At 56.3% G+C, this 23,849-nt stretch overlaps 1 protein-coding gene across 1 annotated transcript in view; it reads left to right on the plus strand.

Moving 5' to 3' along the window:
- The window catches only part of WNT4 (wingless-type MMTV integration site family, member 4), a 25,121-nt gene extending 1,573 nt beyond the window's left edge, over positions 1-23,548 (plus strand). Inside the window, exons 2-5 of the mRNA XM_011990125.1 lie at positions 13,724-13,959; positions 21,690-21,821; positions 21,913-22,055; positions 22,739-23,548. Of these exons, the coding sequence (XP_011845515.1) occupies positions 13,812-13,959; positions 21,690-21,821; positions 21,913-22,055; positions 22,739-23,206 (891 nt within the window). The 5' untranslated portion in view covers positions 13,724-13,811 and the 3' untranslated portion in view covers positions 23,207-23,548. The remainder of the gene's footprint in view (positions 1-13,723; positions 13,960-21,689; positions 21,822-21,912; positions 22,056-22,738) is intronic.
- Positions 23,549-23,849: the final 301 nt, after the last annotated feature.

Raw genomic sequence — 23,849 nt, forward strand, 5'->3', positions numbered from 1 at the left:
AAGCCCATTGCAGGGAAGGGCTCTGGGACATAATAGCAGGTTAATCCCGAGAAGTCCGGAGCGAGCTCCCCGCGCCGAGCTGCGCCGCGCTGCGGGCTGGGCTGGAGGCGTGCAGGGACCTGTTTCTGCTTGGGGGGCGGGAGCGGGAGATAGAAGGAAGGGACCAGGATGCCTGGTCTCCCAGGGCCCGGGGCTGGCGCCGGTGCTGGCCGGGCCTTGGTTTTTCCCTGGGGCAGGAAGAAACTCCGTCCAGACGTTAAAGAAGACAACGGCCCCCCACCTTCCCGTGTCTAGCCTAAGAAGGAGGGGTGGTAACCGCTGGTGACCTGTCTGTTTCTCCTTGACTGGGTTTGCGCTCAGGGCGCTCCCTGGGTAGGGGCGGAAGGTTTGCTGCGGGGAGGGAGACTAAAGGGATGAGCTCCAGTGAGTGGGTGGACAGGGAGCAAGAGGACCTGCACTCCTTTCATCCCCTCTCAGGGACGGTTCCCCATGCCCCGCACTTAACCCTGGCCCCAATTCCTCCTGCCCAGAGCTCTGCCACCATCCGCTGCGGGCAGCCAGTGGGGAGCCAAGCTCCAATATTGATCTGAAAAGCATGGGGTGGGAAGGGGGATCGCCAACAGTGTAGCTGGGGTTTCCATGGAGACAGGGAGAGAGGAAAAAATTCTCTCTGCATCAAGACCAAAGAACAAATATCTCTCATGAAATTGCCCCGAGTGTCCAATGGCTGTTGCTATGAGGTCATTGTGGCCAGCCAGAGCCCTCCAGGCTGGAAGGAGTGTGTTCGTTGGGGTCAGAGCCACCCAGGGCTTGGGGGACAGAGGTGATGTAGAATTCTCCCAGCTGTTCCGAGAGCAAACGACTCCAAGGCAGCCCGAAGTGGCTGCGGAGCTTTTGTTTTTCTTGGAGACTTAATTTGATTAACACTTCAGGAGCAGTGGCAGAGTGTACAGAAAGCAGGGCACTATCACCTTCTCCCACTGCCCCCCTGCAGGCCACCCCCTGAATGGAGCCTGGGTCGCAGAGCTGGGGAGGGAGCTGATTTGGACTTGGAGGACCCTGGGTGTCCCTGGAGCTGGTTCTTGAATGCATGGGTTCAGAGCCGGCATCTCCAAAACAGATCTGAGCATCAGGAGGAGCAAGAACTGGGTCTCACCTGCCCAGCACCGCCAAAGCCACAAAAAACAAAGAATAAAAAGTGGCAGTCCAAGCGTCTGGCCCAGGCCTGCATGGAAGACAGCTACATCTGCAGGGGGAAGTCCTTCAGGAGCATCTCATCTTTGACTCATTTTACAGATGAGGAAACTGAGGCCTAGGGAGGGGAAGCTACCTGCCCCAATTCAGAGCTGAGAACTGAACCCAGGTGTTCTGACTCCCAGGCAGTGACCCTATACCCCCTTCCCTGAAGCTGTCCCAAAGTGGAGCCAGCATGGCCCGGTGGCATCACCACTCACCTTCACCCATGTCCACCCCCAAAATCCCAGCCGGGAAGGCAACCTCAGCTTTGGATCATGCAAACTGTGGGGAATTCCAACAACTCAGTTCTCCTGCCTGTGCCGTTGGGGGTGGGGTGAGGAGGGGCGGCCTAGGAGAAGAGAGGTTGGCAAACCTGTTCTCTGCAACGGTGATGGTTCAGGTTGCCACGAAGCAGGTCTCTGGATGACCCAGCTCGCTCCTGCTCCACCCCCGGCTTCAAGCCAAGGGTCTCTCTGCTCTGCCCAAGGCAAGAGGAACAACAGGCTTCCCAGGACCCTCCCAAACCAGAGAGGGTATGAAGAAGACACTGGGCACATACCAAGGTTGGGTCCAATATTTATCAACCTCTATCGAACCATCAGCTGGCCAGGAATGGCAGCTCTGGGGGACATGGATGTCACAGCCTGGCCTCCCACAAGCCTGGAGTCTAGGTAGAAAGACATGATAAAACCACGACTGGGTGGAACGGGGCGCATGCTCTATGGCTGTGAGAGAAAAGAGCTGAGTGCGAGCCCGAGCAGGCACAGAGGGGGACTTGGTCTGAAGACTGTAGGATCATAACAATAATAATTATTATGATGACTCCCACAGCATGATCTAAATCCCAACGTTTCCATCTCATTACAGATGAGAAGATTGGGGATTGCAGAGGTAACTGCCCAAGTCACCCAGCTGGTAAATGCCAGAGGTGTCTGACTGAAAAGCTGCCTCTAGAAGGAAAAGCTTTGGGCAGGCAGGTGTCCATGCAGGCATGGTGGCTGGCACTGTGTCTTCTCAAGCGTGAGGTATGAGGAGGCCTGGCCCTGAGAGGATAGCTGACAGCACCTGCCGAGGAGCAAGGTCTAGGTTCCACTCACCTCCCAATACCCTGGAGTCAGGCTTCAGTCCAGGGTGGGTCTGCTGGCCAGTGGCGAGAGCCGGGGCTATCTGTTGTCTCAGAAGGGCGGGTGGCCTGGTGGGGAGGCCAGGTGTCCCGCCGCGTGCAGCTGTTGGGCAGGATGGAGCCTGGAGCTGGGAGGGCAGCCTGAGGCCTGGGCAGGCCCAGAGAAGCTGGGAGCTGTTGATTAGACTCTCTTGTCTGGCACCCGGAGGAGCCGGCTGACAGCTTGTGATGGCTCACACCACTGAGGGAGGGCCGGATGGATGAAGAGTCCCTGGGGGAAGGCTGGGGCTCTGCCCTTAAGGAGGCTACCCTGCCACAGACCTGAGCTCAGAAATGTTTCTGAATGTCCCCTCTTCCCTGCACTGAGGCTGTACCGGGAGTCAGGACACCTGGGTTCCAGTCCCAGCTCTGGACCACATACTGGGTGGCCCCTTCCTCCCTCGGGGCCACAGTCCTCAGCAGATCGTTCTGAACCCCAGATGGAAGTGCTGGGGAGGGTTAGGGAATAAATAAGCTAAGGTCTGAGGATTGTGAATTTCTCAGAGGAGGGTAGTGGGGCTCTAGCAGAATCCCACGGGGGAGGGGAGGGAGCCCATGCTGCACTCGGAGGCAGGCCAGCGGCATGGCCAAGAAGTGGGTCTTTGAGATCCAACTGAGCTCTACCCTGCCCAGCTGAGTGACCTTGGACAGGTTACTTAACCTCTCTGAGCCTCGGGTTTCTCATCTGTAAAATGGAGCCCACTGATGCAAATAGTGCACAATGGTGGTTGGTAAGAAAGAGTGAACCCATACATGTGGCGAACTGGCAAGGGGCCAGGCACGTTGATGGAAGTGGCAGCCATGGCAGCTGCCGGAAGCAAGGGCTGCTGTCAGGGAGCTACAGGGCCGCGTCCCTATTGATAAGGGTGGTGGAGAAAACGGGCCTTCAGGTTGCTGCTCCCGAGCCCTGTTTATCCCAGTCTGTCCCACCCAGATCCACTGATTTAACACACATAGGATCTTAGGCTGCAACCCCCTTGCTCAACAAGGGCCCCCGCAGGAGCCTCCCAGAGTCAGGAGGACCTAGCCTGGCTCACAAGCCAATCATGTCGGGCAGAGGAATTGCTGCTGGGAGCACCTTTCAGTGCCCTGGGGGCAGTGAAGGACGCATCATGCTTTCCACTGGCTTTGAGTCCCCACTGGTGTGCAACTTCGGGCCAAGCTCCCCTGAGCCTGCTTGCCCAGGGGCCGGGGGGGCAGTTTATATCTCCCTTGGCCTTTGGTGGAGTGAAGCCCAACACTCTGGGCACAACTCCCTGGGGCAGGGATGGGGCAGAGCCAGCCCAGATGTGCAGTGCCAGCCACGCAGGTAAAGATGTGGCCCACCTCCTCCAGGAAGTGTCCCCCTGATTCCCAGCTTTTAAAGATCCCTCTCTCCCCTTAAATAGTCAAAAACCTGTCTCCTTAGAGCTCCTCCATGGCCCTGGGCAGTGAATTACAATCACAAACACCTTCCCAGTACTTTACAGTTCACACCAGGATTTCTCAACCTCCATATCACTGATATTTGGGACTGGATACGTCTTCTGTGTGGGTCTTTTCTGTGCATTGTGGGATATTTAGCAGCATCCCTGACCTTTACCGTCTAGATAGCCAGTAGCATCCCCCCAGGTGACAACATAAAATGTCTGCAGACTTTGCCAAATGTCCTCTGGGGGCGCAAAATCATTCCCCCAAGAATCGGTGGTTTACAAAGACCTTTCACAACCATTACCCTGTTTGAACCACACACCCTCCCCGCCATGCCTCACCACAACTACTTTCAGAGGAGAGGAGTGTAGATTACTTTCAGCCCTACTTCAGAGGCCCAGACGTGCGATGACTTTCCCAAGGTCATTCTGCAAATCAGAAGCAGGACTGGAACTGCTCTCCCGTGTCCAGATTTTACAGCTTTCATCCCCCGCCTATAGAACCGTTTCGTATTATATATAACTCTAGTCTAATCGTGTGGTTTCTTTACTGCTTCTACAAGGTTATAAACATCTGGAGGCCGCGGCTGTGGCATAAACACCTCTGAATATCTCACAGTGCCTGGCACGTGCCTGCCGGGTACTAGGTGCTCAGCCAATCTTTGATGGATGAATGAAAGGCGGGCTTGTTCAGAGGGTTCTCAGCTGTTGTCCAATGGTAGCCCCTCTTCAAAGGCCTGCAGTAGGAGGAAGGTTCTGCTCCACTGCCCTGAGGCTCAGGTGATACTAAAAGGCACAGAAGTGGGTGGCAGGAAGTGTGACTGTTGCCCCCCAGATCTGCTGCTCTGCCCCTCACTCCTGGGCTGGAACAGACCCTGAGAGCCAGGCTGAGTGTTTCTCCGCCAGCACTGCAGCGCCCCAAGACCAGGCTGTGCCCGAGGGGGTGGCTCAGGCAGCAGTCACGACCCAGCTGTCTGCTATGGTTTGACTTTCTTCCCTCAACCCTGGATTAGCAATTGAGCAACGCAGCAAGCATCTGACAAGACAGTGCTCCCCAAACCTGTTGAAACTCGCTCAACTCAGGCCCTGTGGGTACACTCAGAAAGCTGAGCATTTGCACCAAGCCTCCTCTTGTTGCTGCCTCTGGGAAGAGGGGCTTGGGCTGAGCCTGTGGGGTGCAGATTGGCCAGGGAGCCATGGGTGGGGTGACAGCTGCCTGCCGTGGGCCCTCCCGTCACCCCTCCACTGCATGGAGCAGGCGCAGCTGCAGGCAGAGCTGCGACCCCAGGGTTGCTCTCCAGATTTCCACAGGAGTTGCCAGGTTTTATCTCTGAGTCCTGAACTGCATCTTCTGTGATTCAGCCAAACTCGGGACGGCTCGCTCCCTGCCGTGACCCCACCAGCTCCCCCTCCCCCATGTCCTGGCAAACTGAAACCAAACTGTGTTCTGAAAGTTCCCTGCCAAGTCAGACCCCGCAGAGGAGGGGACCTGGTCTGAGGAGAGAGCGGGAGGGAGGTGGGAGGAGGAAGGGATGCGTCCTCCAGGGGAGAGGAGCCTCGGACAGCTCATATGTATCTTCGGGGAGGCCCATTAGAACAGTGGGAATGCTGATGGGCCTGAGGGCCCTTCCCTGCGATGACTCTGAATGGTCCCTTCAGACCCTATTTCTCAATCTGTTCACACACAAGCCCTGAAATCCCAGGATTGGGCCCCAGAGACCCTTCCCCAAGTGCTGGAGACAGCAGAGTAGCCCCTTCTGGGTCAGGTGCCCAGCTGTTCTGGCAACCCAAGCTTCGAGGCATGAGAGTGAGGGGGTTCTTGGGGACTCTCTCAGCTCAACCCCTTTGGGGAGCCTTCCTGCCAGGGAGGGCCTGGGATGCCCCCATGCAAACATGTCGAGCGCTTCCCCACATCAGGCCCTGTGCTGGGCACTGAGGGCCATACAGCATGGCGGTGGTAGAACCAGGACTCCATCCCAGGTCTCCCAGAGCTGTCCCTGCAGCCACTGGCAGCTGCCCTGCAGCCCCGTACCCCTAGCCAGTTATTATCTGCTGGGGGCATGAGCCCCACCCTGGTGGGGGCAGGAGTGGGGGTTCAGCCACAGGCTTTCCCAGGACTGGACCTTTGGAAGGTATCCCCCAAGGCTGAGGAACTCACTAGAAACCGGGAGCCTCACTCCAGGAGGCCAGCACTGGCTCTGGACAGTTCGGCTGGGGTTTCACCTGGTCTCCTCTTTCCCCACCCCCAGGTTCTCTCAGCCCACCAGGGAGGACAGTTCAATGGGTCAGTGGCCACAGGACATGAAAGGTTATGGGGACACAGGTTGGGTGGGTCTAGCAAAGGAAGAGCTCTCTGCTGGCAAGTCGGGGAACAAGGTGAGGTCAGATCAGCCTTAAATTTGACACCCACTCCCCCCCAACAACACACCTGCCTCAGGGAGAGAAGGCAAGTTCTCATCTGGCAGAGCTCTGGGGCCATCCAGGCTCAGGTCCAACCGTCTACTTTGTGGCCCTGAGGCAGCCACCAGCTCCCTGGGAACACATACAGTGAGATGGGAAATGGGGTGGGGGGCTCCCAAACAGCAAGTGGGGGACATAGATCCCTCAAACAGGAAGTGGGGGACACAGAGCCCCCAGGAGTGAAATGCAGGGGGCTGGGGTGCCAGGATACTGGAAGTCATGAGAATTGGGAAACTAAGAGTCAGAAAATGAGGGCACTGAGGCTTCCAAGGATAGGAGATGGGAGCAAGAGGTCCCAGGAGACAGGAAAGAGGGAGAGGGGCCCGAAGGTGCGGAGTGGTGTGCACTGGCAGTGGAGGCCTGGGTTCCAGGGGAGGCCGTTCTCTCTCTCCACCTGAGGAAATGCACCTGAGGCCAAGAGGACTTGGCCTGGGCCTTGACAGACCTAGGACCATGCTAAGGCTGAGGGGTGAAGGCAGCACCCACTGCCCTGCAAACCACCATGAGTGTCTCCAAAGCCTGCCCCTCCAGGGGTTTTGGACCAGTGGCAGCAGCTCTTCTGTGGCCCCAACAGCTACGGAGACCACAGGCCTCCACACTGTCCAGGCAGCCCCATAACCACCCAGACATCTGTCCCCACACCCCTTACTCCTGAACACAGCCCAGACACCTCGCTGTAGTTGAGAAAAGACATGGGGCTCTAGAAAGACCCATCGAGGGAAGAATCAGGCCTCCTCCCTCAGGTCACTGTCTGTTGACATGCCTCAGTACCCTGGATCATCTTTGGCTTAGGAGCCAGAGTGACCTGTCTTCAAATCCTGACCTCCCACTGCAGGCCGCATGGCCTCAAACATATGCTTCTCTGAGCTTCAGTTTCCTCATCTGCAAAACAGAGGGGAAGACACCTGCGTAGCCAGCCCTGTGCTGTTGCACTAAGGACATACTGAGGCATGTGACTATTGATTGCAGAACATAAATGAAGGTCCCATGCATCTACTCTGTTATGTCCACAAATGGTTTCCAAGTCCCCTTGACACTCCTGAGCTTGTCCTGCACACCACTGTCCCTGCCCTCACCCCAGTGTCCCAGCTCTTGATGTCCTAGCAGCACCATCCCCTCCACCCATCTCTCACACTCCCCAGCCTCACAGGGTCTGACTGACGGTCGCCAGGAAACACATTCTCAAACCCTGCAGACTTCGTCTGGAGACTCTGTCAAAAGCCTGCCATTGAGATGGCTGCTGAGGTCATCCACTGTACCCTGGGGGAGCGTGTCCCACCTCTCAGGCATGATCAGCTGAAAAAAAGACCAGGAACCCAGGCCTAAGAGGGCCAAGAGAGTCAAGCAAAGAAAACACACAAACGAGCGGAAGCCAGCACAGGTCTGGTCTGGGGTGCAGCAGAGGGGCGACCAGAGGAACTGGGAGAGGTAGTGGGAGGGGTGGTGATGGCACTGATGGCAGTGAGCATCTTGATGATGCTGCTAGAACAATGTTGCAGCAGGGACGAGCATCTCCTGCACACACATTTCATTCATTTAGGCCTCCTGCCTGCAGGAATCCCAGTCTTCCCACTTCACAGATGAACACACTGAGGCTCAGAGGTGTTCACTAACTTGCCTCAAGCAACACAAAGATGAGATTTGGACCCAGGAGTTCCTGGTCCGTGTCCTTACTGCACTGCCTGCCATGCCAAAGGACAAGGGTCTCCAAGGCTAAGGCACTGTCAGGGGGAGGACAGCAGGATATCAAGACTATGGTTATAGAAACATTCAAAGATGGAAAAGTGAGTGGGGGGTATGGTTAGCATCTTGGGAAACCAGGCACCATCCCCCTAAGAACACAGTCCTGGATGGGGACTGTGGTCACTTTTGTCCCCACTGGCCCACATCCCCCAAGGTGGCTCTGTTCAGCAGCCACTCCGTTTTCTTCCGGCTCCCCCTCCCACCCCCTTGGTCTCCTTCCTCCCTGGTATCACAGGCACGACCGCTCCTGAGGAGGCTCTAAATGTGGCCCAGGCAGGCAGGGAGGCCAAAGGGAGGGGGCAGAGAGGCCTGCGCCGGCGTCCCAGCCCCCACCTGGACACCCGCAGGGCCGGGACCCACGACACTGGTCTGCTTGGCCTCCCAAACGCTCCAGCTATTTCCCGTCCCCTCTCCTCTTGACTCACAGCGTAAGAGCTGGGAGGAGTCGCAGAGGTGCAGATTTTCCTCTAGGAATTTGTATATTTTTTTAAAAAAGCAAGCAAACCTGGAAAAGCTTGGGACAAGCCCAGCTAATTTTAGTTTCTAATGAAAACAGCAGGTGGCTGAGAGGATCTGATCTCCCTGGCAGGGCAAGGGCCCTCCAGCCTTGCAGGCTGTAGGCACGGGCCGGGCTCAGGGAGGGCCTCCTGGGAGGAGCCTGCAGGACCTGCAGCCCCCGTTGGAGAAGATCAGGGCATGAGCTGGCTGGTAGCGGCAGCAGGGTCGGCCTGGGCTGGCGGGGTAACCTGATCAACGGCATGGCCATGGCTAGAGTCCTGGGTGGCCGGGGCAGCAGGTGGCAAATTGCTAAGCCTGTACTCCACGGTGGCAGGAAGGAACCTAAATTGGGGTAATGCAGCCAGGACAGGAGAAGTCTCAGGGATGGCCAACGCCCTGCACAGCCTGGCCCAGCCCACCCATCATGCCCTGGCTCTCTGTCACCCCTAGAAAGGGCTGGTGCACTCCATGTTTGAGCCTGGTCCAACTCCAGGGTCAGCGGGTGGCACACGTGTCTCTGAGGTTGAACCACCCTAGGGCGCTGGAAGGGGATTCCTGAGGTGTCCAGGACGAATCAGGCCTCACCCTAATGGGTGTCCAGGCCCTCAGCAGATCAAAAGACCACAGCAGCCCCCACATTCCTCCCTCATCCTTATCTTCCCCGTCCTGAGCACTCTGCCAGGAGGCAAGCAAAGGGAACCCTGTCAGGACAGAGCCCTACATCCCTGCTGCAGGCATTTATTAAACACCTTCTATGCACTGTGCTCTGTATGAGGCACCAAGGGCAGTATTAGCCCTCTCAGCAGGTAAATGGGGCATATCCACAGCCAGGTACAGAGGAAACAGAGTTGAGAATTAGGGCTGGGTTTGCACTGCAGCTCACTGCTCTAGCTGTGGGACTTTGTGCAAGTTGCTTTGTCTCTGTAGCCTCAGTTTGCTCATCTGTAAAATGGGGCCAGATGCTAGCTAGATACTGAAACGGGCAAGCAGAAACATTGTGGATGAGAGCCTGTAATGCCTGGGGTTCTCACTCTCTAGAGCCGGTGCCCAGTTCCATTTCCAGCCCTGGCACCCAGCCCTGCCCAGGCGAGACCCTGTGGTCTGGGGGAACAGGGGTGGGGGTGGGGCTGGGCCTCGTGTGTATGGAAGGGGACAGCTGCTGTGCCAGATGAAGGCAGGGGCTGGGGGTGGGCACTGGTGCCAACGGAAGAGGTTGCTCAGCTCCTTCCTGGAAGCTGGCCCAGTGACTCACGGCCACGGCAGCCCAGCAGCTCACCCTAAGCCCCTGCGACTGTCATTCAGCCCTTGCTGCCTTCTGAGCCTGGGTAGGGGGATGCAGGTGGCTCCCCTGGTCCATCTCACTACTTATTCAATGGCAGAGACACATCTATCAGCCTGGCACGGGGCCAGTAGGCCCCTGAGGCCCAGCCACTCCCCACCCTGCCAGTAGAAGGAGGCTCACCTACTCTGACAGTGGGAAAGGCCATATGGACCCACCAGTTTACTGTACCCATGAGAAGACAGGCTCCAAGTATGGCAGGGACTTGCCCAAGGTCATGGTGGGTCAGAGGCTGCCCCCCCCCCCCCGCCACCTCGCCCAGAGAACCCGTGCCCTTGGGTGCCTCCCTTGACCAGAGGCCAGGGCCCAGCACAGCCAGACGCAGCCTCCTTGGCTGCACGCTGTGGGAGCAGAGGCTGACTTGGGAATGGGCCAGCTCTGTGCCCCCACATGACAGAGCAAACAGGGCCCCCACCCTTTGCCAAGAGGCCAAGCCTGGGTCTGAGCAGGAAAGGATCCAACGTCAGGCCCAATTCCTTGTGCCCCGACCTAGGGACACCTGTGGCCTCCTGAACGTGGACCTGGCCCACCGCCAGTAGCCAGGCTCTTGGCGCCCCCTGCAGGCCAACAGCAACAGGTAGGACTAGCTCCACAGGCGACCCCTTGACTGGGCAGAGGCGGGAGAGCGCCCAGGCAGGGCTGAGGAGCCAGTGGGCCCTTCCCCTTCCAAATACAGCCTCTGCTGCGTCTCAGCCCCCTTCCTGCCCTTGTCTTCCCCCCAAGGGGCTCCGAGCTCCTGCCTGGGCCTTGTCAGGACACCACCAGTCTGTGCATCCCCTGGGAACCACCAAGTAGATAGGAAGGAGGGGCGGGGAGGCCCCTGGGAGACCAGGAATGTGGGGGGTGGGGAGGGGAGGCTGGCCGTCCTTGGCCTGATACCACCTACTTCGCACTTGCCCCGTGCTGTGTACTTGCCCCCACAATTACCTGGCATCTAGGATGTACCCAGCTGACAGCCAGGTGCATCACACAGCAAATCACGGGCATTCCTCTCGGCAGCCCTCTGGGTGAGAACCGTTATCTCCATTTACAGATAAGGAAAACCAGGCTCAGGCTCCACAGCCACGGGAAAAGGAACATCTTGGGGATCAATGCCACAGTGAGGAGGGCAGTGGCATCCCTGAGTCAGAGCTCCCTATGGCTGAGAAGGAAACATCACCCATACTTACACAGACTGCTCTCGGGGCCAGCGCCTACCTGGCCTCCCAGCTGTATCTAAGGCACATTAAGTTAACCTCAGATGCCCACCAAACCCCGCTGGGACTGGGACTCAGGCACGTCCACTTTCAACAAACCCTGCACACGTTTCTGATGCACAGCCAGATTCAAGAACCGTCACTTGGTCCAACTCACATACTTGACAAATAAAATTTAGCTGCCACCTGCAAACCTCCAGGGATAGGGAGACAGCCCCCCAACTGCACCCTGGCTAGCATCTTTGGGTTGAATAAACCCAGCTCCCAGCAGCTTCTGGCCACGGTGTCAATTCTAGTCTTTGAGCCGCACAGAGAATACTGTCTCTGCCCAAGGCTGTGAAGCCAGGCAAACGCCAGGTTCAAGTCCTGCTCAACCTCACCGGCTGTATGGCCCTGCACATGAGGTAAATTACTTAAAATGTCTGTGCCTCAGTTTCCTCTTCTTTCAAGTGGGAGTTGGTTGGCTGAGAGGATTAAATGCAATAAAGTAAAGTACTTAGCCCAGTCCCAAGTTCCATAGAAGTTAGCTCTTCTTATCTTTAGAAAGAATTCCTGTAAATAGGACTTTCTCTTTGCTTTTCTATTTGGTCACCATTCATTCATTCCCTCATTCAACAAACGAATGGTGACTTCCTGCCTCATTGCCTCAGGCCAGTGTCAGGCCATCTCTCACACACAGATCCCTCTTGCTCCAGGCAGCAGTTCCTTCACTCAGACAGAACCAGTGGCCCCTTCTCTTATTACAGATGAGGAAACTGAGGCCCAGAGAGCAGTGACCTTCCCTTTATCCTTCTTCAAACAAGAAATTTGCACAGCTTCTTTTATAAGATGCAACAGCTTCTTCACTGGCACCTCCAGAAGATCCCCAACCCTTGGGATACTCAGTGTGCTGGGCAAGCCCCTGCAGGAGGCCTGGCTTGCTGCAGAGTCTGGGGCAGCAGGAAACTCCAATCTGTGTGGCTGAGGCTGAAGGCAGAGCCAGGCCCGGAACCTCCTTCTGGCATGGGAAGGCCCCCTCTCCATCTCTGGGGCCTCAGTGTGTCCACCTGTAAAACGAGGAGTCTGGGCCAGATCCCCTGTTGGGGAACATTGCTTAGGTGTGATTCTCTGCACTCTGTTGCTTCTCTAAGAACCTGGAAGGCAGCCCTGCCCTGGGAGGTGATCAGACACATCTCCCACTCACCAGATGGGAAAGGGGGTCTTCCAGAGTCACCACTCAGCTCTCCTCTCCAGAGGCTGCCTCTTGTCCACCTACTATGTGCACTTGGCCCTGGCCAGAGACACTCAGGGGAAGGGTAGGGCAGGCTGAGGGGCAATGGTTAGAGCACAAGCCTCTGGGGTGTCCAGACCCGAGCTCTAATTCAGGTCTGCCCTTAGAGCTGGGTGACCTTGAGCCAGTCGCTCCACCTCTCTGAACAAGACCTGACACTTAATAAGTGCTCAGTTAATGCATGTTTCCCTTCCCTCAAGAGCGGTTCAGCTTCTCCCTCATAGGGCCCTTCCCCAGCTCTGCTCCAATCCCAGTGAGCACTTTTATGTCTTGCGTCAGGTCTCTTTGCCTCCTGACCCAGATCACAGAGTGTCTGTCCTCAGATGAGTTAGGGCCTCCCAGGCCCCTTCAATGCCACGAAGGAGGACAGGCAGGAGAAAGACCTATAGGTGTGAAGGGATTGGAAGTTGAGCTCTCGCACTTGCTGTCTGTGTCATCTTGGGCCTGTCACCCTCTTCATTCTAGAATCCATAAAATGGGCATAAGCATGATCACCTCATATATTTGGGGTGAGGATGCAACAGGGCGAAGTGCAGCCATGGTGCACAGCACCTAGTCGGTGACCTGTAACTGTGGTGCTCTCTCTCGTCCTCCACTGAAATGGAAACATTCACAGGCCCCCCCTCCCACATGTGCCTGGTCCCGGAGCACCTTCACAGAACTCCTCTCATTGAGATCATGATCCTCGCAATAACCCTCTGAGGAGCAGCCATCATTGCTCCATCTCCATAGAAACTCAAGGGGCAGAGGAGAGAGCATGCTGCACTTGGCTTTTGAACCCTCCATACAGCCACCCACTCTCGCCACCACCACCCATATCCTGACCATCCCTAGACCTCTAGCCCATCACTGCCCTCATTGTCCCACCTCCAAAGGGTGGCAACAATGCCACTGGTCTCCATCTGGTGGTCCTAGGATGTGGCTGGCAGTGAGGAACTTGGTCTTGTGGCCAGAAGGTGGGCCAAGGATCACTGGGGTTCCTGCCTAGGGCAGGGAAAGAGAGACCCTGGGCAGACAGCGGCTCCAGCCTCCTCGCTAGAGGGCATCTCGGCAAGGAATAGCGGGATCCCATAGCCAGGTCTGGGGTGACGTCCTGGCACAGACAGTGGCACAGGGGCCACCGGGGCAGGGAGGGATCCCATAGGGGCTCAATCAGCTTCACTCCCACTGCTGCTGCCTGCTTTGCCTAACTTGAGATAGAGGCCTTTTGTGGAAGACAGCATTTCCACTCCCTTGGTGCCCCTAGAGCTGGGCAGGAGGGCCTGTAACTGGGTCAAGAGAGAAGTCAGTAGCCAGGCCCAGTCACTGGGATGAGTCAGTTCCCAGAGACCCAGGCTGGAGCGCAGGCCTGGTCCTGGGCCGGGAAAGATGAGGAGGTGGGCTCTGCATCACATGCCACCCTCTCCCCAGGTACCTGGCCAAGCTATCGTCAGTGGGGAGCATCTCAGAGGAGGAGACGTGTGAGAAACTCAAGGGCCTGATCCAGAGGCAGGTGCAGATGTGCAAGCGGAACCTGGAAGTCATGGACTCGGTGCGTCGCGGTGCCCAACTGGCCATTGAGGAGTGCCAGTACCAGTTCCGGAACCGGCGCTGGAACTGCTCCACACTCGACTCCCTGCCCGTCTTCGGCAAGGTGGTGACGCAAGGTGAGGGAAGGGCGTGCAGGGCTGCAGAGGAGCCTGCAGTGCCAGGGCGTGGGCCCAGCAGGAAATGAGATGCTTGTGAGCAACAGGGCTATTCCAGGTCATTTCTGAAGTAAAACCAACACAGGGCCCAAGTGAGGGCATAAAGGATGCAGAGCGTTGGGGGCCCAGGACAGGAGGATGATCCAGATGGGAGGCGCATGTGGGATGGGGGCCATCGGAAGAGATGGCAGCTCTGTGCTGGGGCAGCGCTGAGAAGCACGCCGTGTTTCCAGTGATGGCCTCCTGGAAGTGTAAGCAGGTAATGAAGGAAGAAACTGAGGCTCGGGCAGGGAACAGCACTGACTTGCCCAAGGTTCCTCAGAGGGAGAGGAGCAGTCAGGGCTTAGACCCGAGGCTCTGGATCCCTGGCCCGCTGCTCTTCCCACCCCAGCACTTAGCTTCCAGTATCTGGGCCCATCCCATTCCTTGGTACACCTGACCAACCTTATTGTGCACCTCCAGCACGGCCAGCCCTGAGATACAGGGATGTGCAGAAACAGAGGCACATGGAGGTTAAGTAACTTGCCCAAGGTCACAGAACTAGAAAGTGGCAGAGCCAGGACTCAACCCCAGGCAGTCCCGCTACCAGGTCTGTGGTCTTACCCTCAACAAGGAAACGCTGTGATCAAGGGGCCAGGGGAGACTGTGGGAGCACAGAGTGGACACCACCCCTCGCTGGGGCTGGGATGCTCAGGGAAGGCTTTTCCGAGGAGACTGGCCCTCAGCTGAGACCAGAAATGTGAGATGGCATTAAGCCAAAGACAGGGGGGCCAGGGCATAGAGAACGGTCTATGGAACTGGAAGTCTCCTCCGGAGGTCGCCAGCCAAGCTCCTGCCCTCGAGAAAGTTCTCTAAACTATGGGCCCCTTTTTCTACTTCCTGAGCATGAAACTGACACTTCCGAGTCACTAACCATCGACAGGGCCCTTTGACTTGCTCAGGCAGCAGGAAGGGGTTGCCTGGGCCAACCCTTCTCCTGGCACCTGTGGTCCTGGACGGCCGGGGCTGCTGGGCTTGTGGCAAACCATTTGGATGTTGCTGGAAACCAACTGTGATAGAAATTTGGAAGCCGTTCTCCTAAGAGCTGGCAGGGGCCAAAAAGGCATGATCTCGCTTGGCATTGCTGAACATCACTGCTCTGGAAAAGCAACAGAGACCCAGTGAGCCTAGCCTGGCAGTGGAGGATCTCCCAGGATGACAGTGCTGCCTCCAGGCAGGAAGGGCTGCCTGGTCGATGGGGCCCCAGAACCAGCCTCAAACAGCAGCTCATGAGCCTGGGAAGCCCTTGGACAGAGTAGGTGTGTCTTGGACAGATTGGTGGATAGACTGGCAGCGTTTCCTATGGCAGGCTGTCACCCTCTCCCACTCCTCCCTTTGCACATGCAACATCCTCTACCCCAAACACCCAAGCCCCCTTCTTGAGGGCTCAGCAGTTGCCTCCTCCACGACACCTTCTCAGCTCTTCCCTCTGGGCTCCAAAGCTCTTTGTTCTTCCTGTGGGATTTTTTTTGAATCATAATTTCAAACTTACAGAAGAGTTGCAAAAGTAGGACAAGGAACTCCTATATCCTCTTCACTTGATTCACCAACCGCTTACATTTTCACCCATTTGCTTTGTTATTCTCTATTTCTATATATACACACACCTTTTTATCCACACCATTTGTGTTCACGCTGCTTCTAGCACACCTTTTAGACTGAAATGCTTATCTCCTCACCCGACTCCACTCCCCCATCACTAGGACTCGGACCCTTGCAAGGCAAGGGTCATGGCTCATTGACCTGTTTCTTGGCACATGGCAAAGCCTGGCATGGAGGAGACAGTTAGTGGATGTCATCTAATGACAGAAAGCAGGTCGGGGGAAAGGAATCAAAGAGGCAAGGAAGGGGGTAGCCTGGGCCAATGCTGGCCTGAAGTCATCGTGGGTACTCGGGACCCTGTGAGAAGCCCTCCTTACCTTTCGGGGAGGAACCAAGGGGGTACCCAGCACTGGCTCAGCAAGTTCTGAGGGATGCTGAGATTCCTACTAGGCCTGGGTGGTACCTGCTCTGGACTAAAGTCTGAGTGGTAGAGTCGAATGTCCAGCCCCCTTTGGAGAGGGACATGTCAAGGTGCCGAGACTAGGCCAGTCACACCTGGCAGGTACCAGTCGCACTTGGAGAAGGAGGCTGAGCTCTGCCCACGCATCAGACTCCTCCTTTTTGCATTTGTGGTTTTCTTCCCTAGTAAAATTCCTCTTGGAAACTTCTTAATTTGTCTCCAATGACTAAGAGGAAAAGGGGCTTGTCCCTCCTGAGGTCCGAGAGCGAAGCACTGCTCTCAGAAGGTCCAGGGACTGGCTGGTGAGGCAGATGAAGGAAGGGTGAGGCCGAGGATGGCCTGGGACAAGTGCCTGCGCTCCCCTGAGCATCTGTGTCCTTGCCTGGCAACAAGGCCACACGCAGGCCCACCTCATGAGGCTGTCACGAAGATACAGTGGTCTCACGCATGGGAAGCACTTCGTGTAGACACACCTCCCGTCACCAGCTCCTGTCATCTACAGCAGCCCGTGTAAGCGGGCCTCACTCACATGCCCAGCTTTCAGGACCGGGGGCGTGGCCAGAGCCTGCATACATGAGCCACCTGGCTGGGTCATGGCGTCAGACGTGGAAGACAAAGCTAGCAGGCCAGACCAGACCCACCCCAGGGTCTGAGAGGAGAGAAGGAGCCCCCATTTGTTGAGGGCCTGTGGTGTGCTATTACATCAGGTCATTCTCGTGACACTCTGAGTTTATAGTGCTGTTCTCCGACATCACAGGTGAGAAAGGAGACTTGGCAAGCAGAGGGCGGTAACACCCCCAGCCCTGGGCCTGCCAACTCTTGGCTGGGAGATTCTGGGCAAGGTCTATGCCCTCTCTAAATCCCAGTGTCCTCCTTGACCACCCCAGGACCAGCCTCCTAGGATTCCCGTGAGGATCAGAGAGATGATGCCTAGGAAGGGCTAACTGACCCCCACATGGCTCAGGGGTGGGGGGCTCTCCCACTGCCAGCACTGCCCCAGGTCTCACAGCCTCCCCTGCTCCTGGCCTGGAGGCAAGATGGACAGTGAAATAATCATGAACAATGAGGGAGGTGTGTAATTTGGGGCAAAACTGTGTGTTCTAGGCTGAACATCTACCAAAAATTTGGTAATGTAGCTGGCATAGCTGGGAGGGCGGGGATTGGTGGTTCTTGGCTGAGCAGGTATTCAGGGCTAGATGAGGGGTGGCCTCTGTGTTTTAGTCACTACTTAATCCCAAGCCCTAGAACAGGACTTGCACATAATAGGTAACCAACAAATATTAAAATGTTAAATGAGCAGGACCTGCATATAATAGGCAACTGATAAATATTGAATGAATTGTTAAATACTGAACTGATAAATATCAAATAAACCAATAAACATCGAATGAACCAACGGGTGTGAGGGTGGGAGGGAGGCCATAGCACCAGGCAAAGGTGTGCCTGGACAGGGTAGGAGAGGCAGGAAAGGCAGTAACAACAACCCTTCTCCTGCTGTCCTCCATTTGTAGACAGCACTGGGCCTCCTCTGCCTCTACTGTGTCTTATTCTACGACCTTGAGCAAATCCCTATCCTGAGATGAGGGACTTGATGAATTCTAAGGCCCCCTCAGGGTCTGACTGCTGTGGCTGGGAGGCCATGTGGTGCCCTGGCCATCGCAAAGTGAGGGTCCAAACCCAGGCCTGTCTGTCCATTCCCCATGTCTAAACCATCTAGGACACCTTCCTGACTGTGGCACCACCTGGACCTAAGAAGTAAATGCTCTGTGGTCTTGGGTGTCCCTCACTAGAACCTGTGCTCTCACCTTTGTCCTCAATATTGGCATCACACTGGACCCAATGATGGGGCGAACATTTTTTTCTCCTGGGTTACCTCTGTGACCCAGCCTTTTGATGCTATAAGTTACAGAAGATCTGGGGAGGAGGTACCCCCGAGATACTCCCACACTGGGAAAGCCTTGAGGCTGCAGTGGCCAGACACACACAAGACAATTAGAAGATAAAGCTTGGGACATCCTGATTCTGACCACATGGGGCAGGGAGGCAGAGAGGTGCAAAGTCTGGCCTGCCGGGGTGGCATTATTATCCTTATGTTAGAGTTGAGAACACTCAACTCAGGAAGGCTCAGAAAGAAAGGTCACACTGCTAGTGAGAATGCAATACAACTTTGGCTCTGAAACCTTCGCTCTTTCCCTGATCCTGTATTGTCTCTTACATCTAAAGGGGCTTCCTGGAGCTGGTTTCAAGAAAAGGTGGGTTTTTGCACATCCAAGAGAGTAAAGGAATCTGGAAAGGCAGACTGGGCAGGGGTAGAGGTTGGAGAACGGGGGATAAGGTTATCCTGGGAGACAGTGCCTATCCTGCCCCACCTCCCCAGGACTCCAGCTGGGCCTCACCTCTACCAAGATACCTGCCCTGGCACCCAGGGGATCAGCAAGCCTATGGCTTCATTGCCAGTCCAACTCAGCCTTAGCCAGTTCTCCAAACACTCCTAACTACTTCCTTCTCCCGTATCTGGGAAAGACTTCACAAGTGATATGCTATGAAGGGCACAGGCCTTGAGTCTGACAAGCCTTGGTTCCAATCCCCACTTGGCCATTTACTGCCTGAGGGAGCCAGGGCAAGACACCAAGCCTCTCACCTTTTCTTCTACAGAGCAGAGCTGTAGAGAGCTCATTGCTAAGGCTGTCATGAGCCTTAGACAGCACATGGCAGGCCCTCAGAAAGAGTGGCTGTTAGTGGATTTACAGGTTAACTGAATTCCCAGCCCCAAGCAGCCTTAGCACCTTGGGAAAGGTGGCATTGAGGCTGGACCCAGAGGACACACAGTATTTAGACCTGTGACATCAGGGGCCAGGGGTGCTCTAGGAATAAGAAACAGCAGGAAGAAATGAGCTGGGTGTGGGAAGGGGCAAATGGCTGTATGAAAACGGAAGAAGTCACCATAGAGTTCTGCCTTACCCTGGCCCCTGGCCCAGGAAAGGACAAGGCAAGGATTGCCTTCCTCCCTCAAAAAGTCCCTGGCCAGGGAGCAGGATCTGCCACCTTGCTAGGGAAGCTCTGCTGCTACCCACCCAGGTGGACCACCGTTCTTTCTCTATGTCTGAGTGGCCCCTGGGGAGAGTGCTCTGCCAGGTCCTCCTCAAGTGAGCAGGGCTCCAGCCTGGGCACCTGGGCAGAGGTGAGGAACTGGGAAGGGCCACCACCCTGGAGTCCAGGGGCTGGAAGCCAGAACCAGGTAGAGAAGGCTGGAGAAGCTGCCATCAGCTTTAGAGGCACAGATGCTTGCCTACATCTTCCAGGCTTTCTGGGGCCTGCTGTACTGAGCCCAGAGGCCAGCTGCTCACCGTCCCCCAGTAAAGAACCCACAGAGGGAACTGGGCTTGTCCTACAGCATGTGAAGTTTGGGGTGGACCTAAGGAAGCCCTTCTTGGCTCCATATGTGGGAGGTGGAATCAACTGCATGTGTATTCCCAGGGGCTCAGGGCCTCTGGGAGGCAGAATAATGTCAAGTTTGAAAGCTCTGGAGTCTGGCTGCCTGGGTTCAAATTCTAACTCCACCACTTCCTGGCTGGGTATTGTTGGACAAGTTGCTTTACCACTCAGTGCCTCAGTTTCTCCATCTGTCAAAGATGGATGAAAAGTATCTACTTCTTAGGGTTGTTGGGACAAGTATATAACACATGTGAAGTGCTTAGACAGAGCCCAGCACATGGTAAACCGTCTCTAAGCTTTAGGTCGTTAATCTTCCTTCCAGAATCTCTTCCTTCAGGCCCAGTCCTGAGATGAGAAAACAGTGTTCTTGTTCCCAAAGCCAGGGCAAAAGGAACCTGGGAGTCTCAGTGGATGAATGTTGGTTTGGGGAATGAGGCAGAGGTCTCTCTGAGCAACCTCCCTGGGGGCCCTGCACCCCAGGGACCCCCAGTACACAGGGGAGATCAGCCTGGGGCTGGGGTTGGGCCGGGGTGGCCTGGGAGCCAAGACCAGCAGAGGAGGAAGGACCATGCGAGGCCAGGCTGAGGCGACCCGCCAGTCTCGTCAGCCAGCCCCGTCTCCTGCTTTGACTTCCCTTCCCCCTTGGTCTTTGGGGCAAAGATTTGTGCTGGTTCAGGCCTGGAAATACCAGAAATACCAGAAACTGAAGTCGTCTCTCTTTGGGCGGCCACAGCATAAAACCAACCAACATGATCCTGCTATTAACCTCGATTAACTTGGAGAAGACTCTGTCTCAGGCTGTCGAGGCTCCATTGCTCCAGCCAAGCCCCCCAATGCTGGCCCAAAATGGCCAAGCCAGGGTGGAGGGTGGGCAGTGGAGAGTGGGTGGTGGGCACTATCGCCAGCTCAAGGGCCGAACCAAGAACAGGGCGTCCTGAGTGGTCGGGGACTGAGCTGCCTCCCACCCCAGTGCCCGGCCTCTACAGCCTCTGTCCACAGACACGGGCACAGAGAAGGTGATTGTTTCCATCTGACCACGGTGACTGCTCCCTGGGGCAGCCGAGAGCACAGGCCTGGGTGTCACAGAGGTAACTGCCAACCATGGGGCCAAGGCCTGCCCCCTCCACTCCTGTGGACACAGACACTCCGACAAGAGACAGAAGGACAGTTACAGCATACAGAGGCCCTCCTCACAGGGCCCAGGAGGGGAGCATGGTCTGCTGTCTGGTCACACACCCAGCCGGCCATGCATACTCCAGCTCGCACACTGCCCCCCACCTCCAGAAAGAGAGTCCACAACAGCTACACCCCCGAGGCACAGTTCTTAGGAGGATAAAAACATCCATTCAGGCAGGGGACGAGGGCCGAGGGCCGGCACCAAAATAGAATCACTGAGAAGTCATGGGGCAGAGGCGGTCAGACGTGTGCTTGAGTCTTGGTTCTGTGGCTCTCTGGCTGGGTGACTGGGACCAAATCCCTTCCCCGGCTGATCCTCCATTTCTCCATCTATAAAATGGGGGACAATGAAGCCCCCAGTGGTGGAGGGCTTATGCGTAATAGGTATCTCCTAATTAGCCACAATAGGGGTTAGGGGTTACGTAGAAGCTGTTGTTATTACGGTTTACTCTAAGGAAGCAAGACATTTTCAGAAACAGGCCCAGTCTCAGAGGAAGGGGCAAGATCATAAGGTAGGGTGACTCCAGTGGGGCCAGCTGGGGAACAGGCCAGAAAAGGAAGCCAGACCTGAGTTTATAGTCCAGGCCTTCTTCCTACCTGCAGCCTTGGCAAGCCAGTTCACCTCTCCCAGCCTGTCTGGTCTTCCATAAACCTTCGCAAACCTTCTGGGGAGGGAGTGAGAACAGCTTCCCACAGGAGCTGGGAACATAGGCTCTGAAGCCAGACTGTCTGCTGGCTCAGTGACCTCGGAAAAGCCCCCAAGACTCTGTTAAAATGGAGATGGTAACAGTCCTTGCCTTCTGGGGTGGTTGTGAGGATGACAGGATCTGCCTGTGTGAAGAGCCCTAAGCCATGCTCTGGTAAAGGAAGCAGATTCAGCTATTAGTGTGATAAGAACAAGCACCTTCCTGATTTCTGCCGTCTTGCTCCCTTCTGGCCTCCAGCAAGCAGGAGGCCCCATATGCCCCTCCCCCTCTACAAAGGAGGGTGCAGGGAGGAGCCCTGGGACCCAGCCCTGCCCTCCGTCTGCCTCCCACAGGGACTCGGGAGGCGGCCTTCGTGTACGCCATCTCTTCGGCAGGTGTGGCCTTTGCAGTGACGCGGGCGTGCAGCAGTGGGGAGCTGGAGAAGTGTGGCTGTGACCGGACGGTGCACGGGGTCAGCCCACAGGGTAGGTGCAGGAGGTGGTCAGAGTGGGAGGGCAGGGGGCATGACCTTGGCCCTCACTCACCACAACCCTCTCTGTGCCCACCACACCCCAGGCTTCCAGTGGTCAGGATGCTCTGACAACATCGCCTACGGTGTGGCCTTCTCACAGTCGTTTGTGGATGTGCGGGAGAGAAGCAAGGGGGCCTCGTCCAGCAGAGCCCTCATGAACCTCCACAACAATGAGGCCGGCAGGAAGGTAGTATGGTGCTACCAAAAGCGGGGTAGGGATAGCGTGCGCAGGGCCTCACATACTCTCCCACCCACATGGCCACTCAGAAAACATTTGTGCAGGCTCTCACCAGCACCTGGCACCTCTGTAGGCCAGTGGGGTTCAGGACAGGCCAGGTGGGGGTGCAGACAGGCGGGCAGGTATTACAGACAGGGTAAGTGGCCCCCTCCATACATATGGCCCCCCACACACATACATACATGTGTGTCCATCCCTGTCTCTCATACACATTGACTCCCCAAAACAGCAGCAGAGCTAGGATGTGAACCTTTCTCCCCATCACCATGAAGATCGTGTGCCTATAACGCCACCTGCCTTCTGGATGCCTACTCCCCAAGGTTCCTACAGAAGTTAAATGCAGCAGTGTTCTCCCTACCCAGCACCTGTCACTCACTGTTGATAGGACACCACCCTTAGTGCTTCTCTTTCATCAACTTCCAGTGCCCCAAGTGCAGGGACAGTACCTTGTTCACCTGTCACAACACTGCTTAGCAGCCCAGTACCGCATAATTCGTAAGAGGAGGTACAACAGCAAATCTGACTGCAGCGTCGGCCCCAGGGCACCAACAGTCCGCTGTCAGCCTCCAGGGCCCCTCCCCACCTCCCCTTGCCATCTCCTGATGGCCCCTCTCCCCTACCCTCTCCCACAGGCCATCCTGACACACATGCGGGTGGAATGCAAGTGCCACGGGGTGTCAGGCTCCTGTGAGGTAAAGACGTGCTGGCGAGCCGTGCCGCCCTTCCGCCAGGTGGGTCACGCACTGAAGGAGAAGTTTGATGGTGCCACTGAGGTGGAGCCACGCCGCGTGGGCTCCTCCAGGGCACTGGTGCCACGCAATGCACAGTTCAAGCCGCACACAGATGAGGACCTGGTGTACTTGGAGCCCAGCCCCGACTTCTGCGAGCAGGACATGCGCAGCGGCGTGCTGGGCACGAGGGGCCGCACATGCAACAAGACGTCCAAGGCCATCGACGGCTGTGAGCTGCTGTGCTGTGGCCGCGGCTTCCACACGGCGCAGGTGGAGCTGGCTGAACGCTGCAGCTGCAAATTCCACTGGTGCTGCTTCGTCAAGTGCCGGCAGTGCCAGCGGCTCGTGGAGTTGCACACGTGCCGATGACCGCCTGCCTAGCCCTGCGCCAGCAACCACCTAGTGGCCCAGGGAAGGCCGATAATTTAAACAGTCTCCCACCACCTACCCCAAGAGATACTGGTTGTATTTTTTGTTTTGGTTTGGTTTTTGGGTCCTCATGTTATTTATTGCCGAAACCAGGCAGGCAACCCCAAGGGCACCAACCAGGGCCTCCCCAAAGCCTGGGCCTTTGTGGCTGCCACTGACCAAAGGGACCTTGCTCGTGCCTCTGGCTGCCCATATGTGGCTGCCACTGACCACTCAGTTGTTATCTGTGTCCATTTTTCTACTTGCAGACTTAAGGTGGAGTAACAAGGAGTATTACCACCACATGGCTACTGACCGTGTCATCGGGGAAGAGGGGGCCTTATGGCAGGGAAAATAGGTACCGTCTTGATGGAAGTCACACCCTCTGGAAAAAAGAACTCTCAACTCTCCAGCACACATACACATGGACTCCTGGCAGCTTGAGCCTAGAAGCCATGTCTCTCAAATGCCCTGAGAAAGGGAACAAGCAGATACCAGGTCAAGGGCAGGAGGTTCATTTCAGCCCTCACATGGACAGCTAGAGGTTCAATCTCTGTGGGTCCTTCCAGGCAAAAGGAGGGAGGTGAGAGCAAGAGAAGGCTGA

This window comes from Mandrillus leucophaeus, unplaced genomic scaffold, assembly GCF_000951045.1.
Source record: "Mandrillus leucophaeus isolate KB7577 unplaced genomic scaffold, Mleu.le_1.0 Scaffold370, whole genome shotgun sequence".
NCBI lineage: Eukaryota > Metazoa > Chordata > Mammalia > Primates > Cercopithecidae > Mandrillus > Mandrillus leucophaeus.